Here is a 9,587-nt window from a genome sequence, read left to right on the forward strand (position 1 = left end):
GTGACCTTTTATCAGTCTGCTACTGAATAATCATCACATAATCAAATCGTCAGAGGACAGGGAAATATACAAAATTATATTTTATTTTACAACGAAAAAATTAACATCTTTATCATGAATGGAAATTCATACATTTATCATTATTAATAAAATATTTGTTCAGGTCCACATCAAATGAAACTGACAAAACTCTCATCTCCCATAATGCATTGCCCGTTTACCACAAGCTGCCAACTGAGTTCTTTACCAATGCAAGTAAACTACGAGATGCTCTTTTTGGAAAGGGAGCACCCCTTCAGCTTACTTTATTAATTTCTATAAGGTAGGTAAAATAGTTTATTTACAACTATTTTCCAATATAATGGGTCCTCGGCAACATGTTTGTTTATAACGCATGTTTATTATGGATGAATAGCGAGCTAACTCCAGCTAGCTAGCTAAAGTCGGGTTGTCAACACAGTCGCTGGCTAACGTTAGCTGTGGTTATATTTCGGCTTTGTTTACACACTGTTTACAAAGGCCTGGATGCAAGTAGCTAGCTAGCCACTAGCCAGCTATCGTAATCAGTGCACTCACCTGCAGCAAGGAACGACGAAGGGTAGGTAACCGGTACTACGTTGAACGGGCAGCTCCCATTTTTCTCTAGTAACGACGTTAGAAAGAAATAATATTTCAGAAATGGATTCTATCTCGAAATGGTATCACGCAATGCGACCTTACATTTTGTAGACTGAATTTGCTGTCACGAGTTGCAAATTAATAATCATCAATAATAATATTAATGCTTGGTTTAACGATAAATTGTTGTTATAGTGATGCATTAATAGTACAGATGTAGGATCTTAACTTGAACACCCTTTGTTGCTGAGAAATTTCCTGCACGGCAGGAAACACAAACTTAATACTGTATTCAAGGTTTTAAAAGGCTTCTAAAGTTTGTAATTTAGCTTTAAAATGTCTTGACATGATTTGCCCTAATCAAAAACGTACCAATCCCTACAAAACCAATCCACATAGCTAATAATTCACATTTCCTGTTGCTTCATGATAATGTTCCTGCTGTAGCAAACTGCCTCAAAGTAAAATCCTACGTCTGTAGCTATTGTGTAGAAAAGCTGCTTTTGAAATCCTACCTATATAGGCTAGGTTTGAAGTTTGCCTACTGAAGAACCTATGGGATAAACCGTCTTTGTGACTGTATTTGTCTTAAGGTTATGGAGCTGTCGTCTCAAGACCCTCATCCTATGGCTTTGGATCTCTCAAAGAGATGTGGGAAGAGTCATCTGAATCCCAGGACCACAGAGGTTCTGGACCTAATGAAGAAGCCCAGCTGGCACAGCATCACTGATGACCATGTGTCCATGCCCTGCATGCAGCTCCTCTCTGAGAAAACACTAACAGACACAGGTGTCAGACTTTCCTACGGGACTAGGACTTGTGTTCGCTCCCCCCTTTTACATAATGGTATGGACAGAAGCTTACGGGACTCAGGGTTGTACGAGCCACACCCTACAGAGAGCCTAAATGCAGAGAGCCCCATTTCTGAAAGTATTGAGGGAGACGAGAGTCAGAGTGACTCTGATGTCATTTTGCTTGTTTCCAGTTCTAAGGAAGCACCCTCACCTCAGGACTATTTAGACAGGGGATCTGTTAGTCCCTTAGTGGATTCTCCATCCCCTGGCGCTGTCTCTTTGGGTGAAGCTAAAGGTTGTTTTCTACTGCCCCAGACACTGAGTTCCCCCAGTCCTGACAATACATATTCAGAGGATTCATCTGAAAGCACAGAGGAGATGTCAGTGAATGCAAAACCTGTTCTTAACCTGTCGGAATTAGCCGCTGTGTATGGGAAATATGTCAGGTCTCCTGTGGATATCTCAAGTGATGATAGTGATGTCATTGAAGTTCCCATCACCAATGAAAAGAAAAAGATTCACAGTTTACCTGTTGATGTTCAAAATGAGAAAAGTCTGACAGGTGAAGCTAGTAATGTTGTAAAAAAAATCCTTTCTCCACATCCTAGAACAATACAGCCTGGGGTCAGCTCTCAGAATCTCATCAACAATGTCAATCGCCATCATTCAAAATTACATACCAAAAACTCAAGTAGAGTATTACCCAAGGAACATTCTGGCGACACAATGGACTCAAAAGAGAAGTCATCTAGTTCAGAGGATGAGTCTTGGTTACAGCCAACTGTCTACCTGTACAGGTGTGTCGTAGAATCTGATGACTCTGATGTGGACCGTCGGACAGTTCGACAGGACCCCTCTGAGAGCCTACGTTCCTTTAGAAGGCCACAGAGAGGATCATCACCTGCTACAGAGTCAAGGACCAAGGCAACACATGTGGAAGACAACCAACAGGAGTGGACAAAGCCCTCCTCATCCTGGAGCAAAAGGTCAGGAACCAAGCAGAAAACCCACCAGAGAAGCCCAGCAAAGCAGGCCTCAAGTAGTAGAAAAGCAGCAGCAAGTAAAACAAAACGGAGGAGGGAGAAACACAAACAAGCCGGCTCATCCTCCATGTTCTCCCATGAAGAGGCAGAAATCAAGCTGAAATATGCAAACTACAAACAGGACAAAAGGGCCAGTAAATCAGAGGACTTTTGCCCTTTTGTGCACATGGAGCAGAGGGAGTACTCTGCTTGTACAGTGATCAACGATCAGCAGGAGGAGAAGGATGTGAGGCGGAACAAAGGACAGCAACAACAACCAACTGGGTCTTTGTCTGGTGTCGTTCCTAAAACGTCTTGTTATCGTCTGGGTCGCCTCAGCTCAAAGAGTAAGTGTCAGCCCCTAATGGTGTGCTGCCTGTGTGGTGGGTCTGCTAATGCTGTAGGCCTAGGGGACCTACACGGACCTTACTATCCAACTGAACCTGCTTTGGAGGAACAGGGCAAACAGCAGGCCCAGAGGGAAGAATACAAGGACAGTGAACTGTCTGTAGATTGTAAGATAGGCCTATGTGGTCAGGTAGGGGAGAATGGGTTACATGAACTGAGCAATGTGCCTAGAGTAGAGGCTGTAGTTGATGACTGCTGCATCACAGTCAGTGATAGTGAAAGCTCCACATTGCCTTCAGCCAAAAAGCTCAGAACAAATGGCTGCGTGATGGACGGCCACAGTCTGCCTGTGGTGCCCCACAACACCAATGAATGCTGGATCCACGAGGACTGTGGCATATGGTCCACGGGTGTTTTCTTGGTTAAAGGAAAGCTCTACGGCTTGGAGGAGGCTGTTCGGTTCGCCCAAGAAACAGTGAGTCAAATTCAACGATACCTCTTTGTTTGAGATAATGTGCATTTGTACTTGCGTATCTCGAGTGCAACATAGATGAGAACATAACTGAATAAGGTCAAACTGAAGCAGCTCAGATAGACAGAGGACCATTATGCTTGTGACTAGGTAACACACAGTGCCTTACTCCTTCACTGTTTCCTTGGCCTCTCAAATACAGCTTTATGCAAACATGCTTTTTTACATGTCCTTTCTTTTCCAGGTGTGTTCAACATGCCACGCAGCAGGTGCAACCATGGGCTGCTTCCAGAAAGGGTGCCCCAATAAGTACCACTACTGCTGTGCAGCTCAGTCAGGTGGGAAGCTGTCCTGCTCTGCCTATGTACAATTATGTCAATGAAGAAACATTGTGTTGACTAAATGTTTTATTTTCTATCTATCTTTGCAGGCTGTGTGCTTAACGAGGAAAACTTCTCCATGAGATGTCCAAAGCACAAGGTAGATGTGACAATTGTCATTCCAGCAGTACCTGGTAAAATAACAAAACACAGGATGTTTAAGGAAATATATGTACATTTGTGAATAGCTATCTTACTAACATTTACAAATGTAGGTGTAATGATTAATAAATGGTGAGCAAACGGTTTGTAAATGCCTTATAAATGGTTTATTATGGACCCTTAAAATATAGGGTTGCCTAAAGATCATTACTTTTTGATCTGAGATCTAGGCTATTAGCGCAGTGTTTCTGAAATATTGCACTCTTGTCCTTTCCAGAATAAATCATTCAGAGGTGTGAACATGCCAGACAACAGATGACAGGAGAGAAGGAATTGGACACCATGGAAGGTATGTGATTTTCTATGCCCTTGACATGTTACATTCATCATGTGAGACCAGACGGTTTAAAATGTACTAACTATAGATGTGTGTCCTTTGGAAGAGCTCCGGGTTTATTTGTAAACAGGACGGTATTTAGTCATCTGAGAGATCTGTGATTGTGCATCATGTTAGAGCTTGTTTTAGTGTTTGGGACAGCTAGGCTTCCCTAAGACTGTGTTGATTTAATTGTTTTCTCCACAAATAAATTGAGCATCTTTACCCACAGTATGTTTAAAACAGGACTTAGGGTAGGATTTGACTATTGTTCAAAGTGACATCAAACTCAAACAAGTTCGTGCTAATGATCCTCTGGAGCACGTTGTTCCCAAACTGGGTCGGGACCCACTTGTGGGTTGTGGCTGGGGTCCCGGTGGGTCGTGGGATTACATTTTTTGTCCATTGGATTTTTGTAAAAAATGTTTTTAAAAATTGATGATACATTTTTGGGATAAAAAAATTATTTGTGTGAATTTAAATTATTAAAACCAAATAGAAAATATGTAGAAAATATAATGGACCTACATATTTGTAAATAATAGCCTATAATCTTATCTTTGAGCTAGACAACCAGGCCCCATTGATTTTGTTATAATGTTTGAGCATAGGAATACAGCACTAATCTGTCAAAATGTGTAGAATTGCAGGAAATGTGCTTAATAAGATCTGCCACATTTTCTCCCAGATCCATTGCAACATGTATACAATTGCAGAACAACATTTTCTTTATAAAGCAACATTTTATTTAAACTTCACAGCAAAATGTGTAGAATTGCTGGAAATTAGCTTCAAAACGTAAAATGTTTCTCTCCACTGCCAGATTAGATTTTTTTACTTATTATTTTTATACTGTATTTTTGACTTGTTCTGTCTGTGTATATGTTTCACAGCTCAAACACTTAAGGTGGATCGCAAAGCTAAAATGTTTGGGAACATTAACATTTACATTTTAGTCATTTAGCAGACGCTCTTATCCAGAGCGACTAACAGGAGCAATTAGGGTTAAGTGCCTTGCTCAAGGGGAAAACATTGAAAGATTTTTCACCTAGTTGGCTCGGGGATTCAAACCTGTCATCCCCTGCTCTAGAGGATTCCAAATTCAATTTGGATTATTAGTTGATTAAGGATCACACACACAATCTACAGTGTCCGTTTGACAGGGATTGTGCACAGAAATGGCAGAAAAGCCATGATGATTACTTTGAAGTTTAAAGAGGTTTGAATTCCATTTAAGAATCCTAACAGGAAGGTTTAGAGGTACAGCCTGCTGTTGATGAGTGCAGGCAGACCTTACCTCAGTGAGATGAGCTGTGTGGAACATGAGAACCTACCTAGTGATTGGGACCCTGGCAGGACAAGGTGTGAAAAAGCAATGACACTGATTTGCCAACTGTGCTAAAAGAATATCCTCAATCTGCTGCAAGGGCTTCTGGGTTAACATTCATAGCCTACCATGTTGAAACTGATTTGATTTTCTCTGCAGTTGTAAAAATATATATTTTTATCTCTGGCTTCGCAAGAGATAAATGAGTGAATGTGGTGCAGAAAGTATGTACTTTCACACCCATGTCTATTTCAGTGTGTGACCCTAGCTACTATATAAGTGTACTGTAAACTTGAGCAACTGATTATTTTTGTCCAATTCTATAACAGTATCACTGTTCCCTTGTGTTTCCCTGACAGCTAAACCCCATTGGCAGCAGCCATCGGATAGATACTCTCCTTCACCCCAGATAAGAGGCTGTGGAAGAACTGCAACATTCTATTCATGTTTTCTTTTATCTCTTGAATGTTTACATTGAGTCCATGTTACTTTAGTATTATTAATGGTTCTGAATTGATTGTACCAGTGAAGCCAAATGCTCTTATTGTGTGTCTGCCTGCAGGTGGCTGTAGTCTTTTTGGCCCGTCTCCACTGTGGAAGCTTGAGAGTTGTGTTGCCAGGATTGTTGTGCTGTTTGCTTTGTTGAAAGACCAAAATGTTTTATTTTGTTGAAGTTTTATATCTATGTTTGGTCTTTTTACCTTTTAATACTGAATTGACGATTGACATGTTTTTGTGTTCACAATGTGTGACAGACTTGCTATAGTTTCCTTATTTGATAGGAACCTTTATTTAATAGGAACCTTGAGAGGACAATAGTTGAGTTCAGTATTCATCCTAATTAAGAGTGATTGAAAGGCCAACCAGTCACTCCCCTGATAATATGACTTGTTTTGCAAGATTGCTACTTTGAAATTCAGATTTCTGTACGTTACTATAAGGATTTTTGCATCTCAGATTATCCTGGTGGTATGCTTTAGTAATCATTCGGAACTAAAAGGCAACAGAGGAAGTGATGGATCTCCAGAAAGGCTTCTATGGCTGCGCTTACACAGACATCCCAATTCGGATATTTTTTCCACTAATTGGTCTTTTGACCAATCACTTCAGATCTTTTCGCATCAGATCTAGTTCAGATCTGATTGGTCAAAAGACCATTTTAGTTAAAAGAAATATCAGAATTGGGCTTCCTATCTAAATTCAGTCATAAAGACATATTTATTTTCTATTTATGATTTAATCATGTTGTGCATATTTATTTATGTAATGTTCAGCTGACATGGTGGTAGTGCTGCTCAATGAGGAAAAGGTACAATGTCTGTTTTGCACAAAGTTTGCAAAGGTTGATACATTCAACCCACTGGGCACACACTGGTTGAATCAACATTGTTTCCACGTCATTTCAATAAAATTACGTTGAACCACTGTGGAATAGATGTTGCATTGACGTCTGTGCCCAGTGTGAAGTGATTTTGAATTTGACCTGATATCATTGGCTCCAGAGATTATCATTTTATACTGGGTTCTGTTAATGCAGTCCATTAAGGAAATGTATGGGTGTTCCAGTCTTACATATGTGTGAGGAAGAGATGGCTAACACATGGAATGAATTGTCTGTAACAGCTTGCAACTGTTGCCTTTTTGTCACCTGTTTGAATAAAAGCTGACATTCCTGTGTACGTCAACTGTTTTAAGATGTGATCATTTTTATCATAATTCATCTCTTTTATTAGAGGTATCCATGATTCAGTAGCCGTGATTCAGTGGGACAGGTTAGGTTAAGATATTCTGTATAAAAATGCTTGAACATATGTTGAACTTGTGTTGCATTCAACAAAGGGAAGTCTGGATGTATCCGTGCTGTTCTCTTTATGTAAGTACAGTAATTGTCGATAACTGCCCTATTCTAGACTGCTACTGTCATGTTGAACCATTCACCCTCTCCTTGTATGAATAATTCTTCCTCAAACTGTTTAGACGCCTTCTGTGACCTTTTCTTCTATTCCTCTACCTCTGTTATCAGGAATAATCTGCTCTCAATGTTTTACTGCGCGTGTCTGCCTCACTTTTAACTGGGTGTCATCCTGACCTGGTGGGTGGTGCTCACAGAGCATATCTCACCTTGTTGAACCTAGAATATAACCGTGTTCCCACCTGCTAAAATAGACAGGCATCCCAATCCTGTGTGAGAGAGCTGTGGCTTTGTCTCCAGGAAGAGGGTTTAACTGAGCAAACCTCTGCATTTTAAGCAGCCAATTTCACAGAGAATATTCAAACAGCTGTTGTGTTTCCTCCCCATGGAAGATGAGACTATATTTAGCTGCCTTTCATTACAAGGGTTTACACATGGACAGCCATTTGGAATGGCAGCTCCATATGCTAACAGTTTGATCTCTTAGCATACAGATGTAGGATCTTCATTTTAGCACTTTTGTTGCTGAGAATGCGTGCAGGAAGTACCGATGAACTTTGCGATTTATATAAATTCACTGAAAGCCCACACTAACACACAGTGCCTTCAGAAAGTATTCAGACCTTTTTACACATTTTGTTACAGCCTTATTCTAAATGGATTTGAAAAAAATCCTCAGCAATCTACACACAATACCCCATAGCGACAAAGCAAAAACTGTTTTTTAGAAATGTTTGCAAATGTATACAAAAAAAATTACTGAAATACCTTATTTACATAATTATTCAGACCCTCTGCTATAAGACTCAACATTTGGCTCAGGGCATCCTGTTTCCATTGATCAGCATTGAGATGTTTCTACAACTTGATTGGAGTCCACCTGATGTAAATTAAATTGATTGGACATGATTTGGAAAGGTACACACCTGTCAATATAAGGTCCCACAGTTGACAGTGCATGTCAGAGCAAAAACCAAGCCATGAGGTCGAAGGAATTGTCCATAGAGGTCCTAGACAGGATTGTGTCGAGGCACAGATCTGGGGAATGGTACCAAAATATTTCTGCAGCATTGAAGTTCCCCAAGAACAGAGTGGCCTCCATCATTCTTAAATGGAAGAAGTTTGGAACCACCAAGACTCGTCCTAGAGCTTGAGCAATCGGAGGAGAAGGGCCTTGGTCAGGGTTGTGACCAAGAACCCAATGGTCACTCTGACAGAGCTCTAGAGTTCCTCTGTGGAGATGGGAGAACCTTGCAGAAGGACAACTATTTCTGTAGCACTCTACCAATGGAAGCCACCAGATGGAAGCCACTCCTCAGTAAAAGGCACATGACAGCCTGCTTGGAGTTTGCCAGAAGTCACCTAAAGTCTCTCAGACCATGAGAAACAAGATTCTCTGGTCTGATGAAACCAAGATTGAACTCTTTGGCCTGAATGCCAAGTGTCACATCTGGAGGAAACCTGGCACCATCCCTACAGTGAAGCATGGTGGTGGCAGCATAACGGTGTGGGGATGTTTTTCAGAGGCAGGGACTGGGAGACTAGTCAGGATTGAGGGAAAGATGAACGGAGCAAAGTATAGAGAGACCCTTGAGATCCTTGATGAAAGCCTGCTCCAGAGCGCTTAGGACCTCTGGGGTGAAGGTTCCCCTTACAACAGGACAATGACCCTAAGTACACAGCCAAGACAATGCAGGGGTGGCTTCGGGGACAATTCTCTGAATGTCAGAGCCCGGACTTGAACCCAATCGAACATCTCTGGAGACCTGAAAATAGCTGTGCAGTAAAGCTCCCCATCCAACCTGACAGAGCTCGAGATGATCTGCAGAGAAAAAAGGGAGAAACTCCCCAAATATGGGTGTGCCAAGTTTGTAGCATTATACCCAAGAAGACTCAATGCTGTAATCGCTGGCAAAGGTTCTTCAACAAAGTACTGAGTAAAGGGTCTGAATACTTATGTAAATTTGATATTTCAGTATTTTTACTTTTAATACTTTTGCAAAAATGTCAATACAATTTTTTTGCTTCGTCATTATGGGCTATTGTGTGTAGATTGTTGAAGGGGAAAAAAAACAATTTTATACATTTTAGAATAAAGCTGTAACTGTAACGCAACAAAATGTGAAAAAAGTCAAGAGGTTTGAATACTTTTCTGAAGGTATTAACGGATATTAACAGCAGCACTTTTCATGTAGCATACTTTTGGCTAGATTATTTTCTTGTGACAATATAGATC

At 40.8% G+C, this 9,587-nt stretch overlaps 1 protein-coding gene across 2 annotated transcripts; it reads left to right on the top strand.

The window, feature by feature from the left end:
• Window positions 1-203: 203 nt before the first annotated feature.
• LOC109893566 (transcription factor 20) lies at window positions 204-7,118 on the top strand. 2 transcript variants are annotated; one of them, XM_031834707.1, is made up of 6 exons: window positions 204-322; window positions 1,212-3,257; window positions 3,499-3,592; window positions 3,685-3,734; window positions 4,014-4,085; window positions 5,799-7,118. In XM_031834707.1, exons 2-5 carry the CDS (start codon window positions 1,215-1,217, stop codon window positions 4,053-4,055), a joined length of 2,229 nt encoding a protein of 742 aa, XP_031690567.1. In that variant the 5' UTR covers window positions 204-322; window positions 1,212-1,214; the 3' UTR covers window positions 4,056-4,085; window positions 5,799-7,118. The 2 variants fall into 2 exon arrangements, with proteins under 2 accessions (XP_031690567.1, XP_031690566.1); XM_031834706.1 differs by having other exon boundaries at window positions 222-598.
• Window positions 7,119-9,587: the final 2,469 nt, after the last annotated feature.

Source organism: Oncorhynchus kisutch, linkage group LG10 (assembly GCF_002021735.2).
Source record: "Oncorhynchus kisutch isolate 150728-3 linkage group LG10, Okis_V2, whole genome shotgun sequence".
Lineage (NCBI taxonomy): Eukaryota > Metazoa > Chordata > Actinopteri > Salmoniformes > Salmonidae > Oncorhynchus > Oncorhynchus kisutch.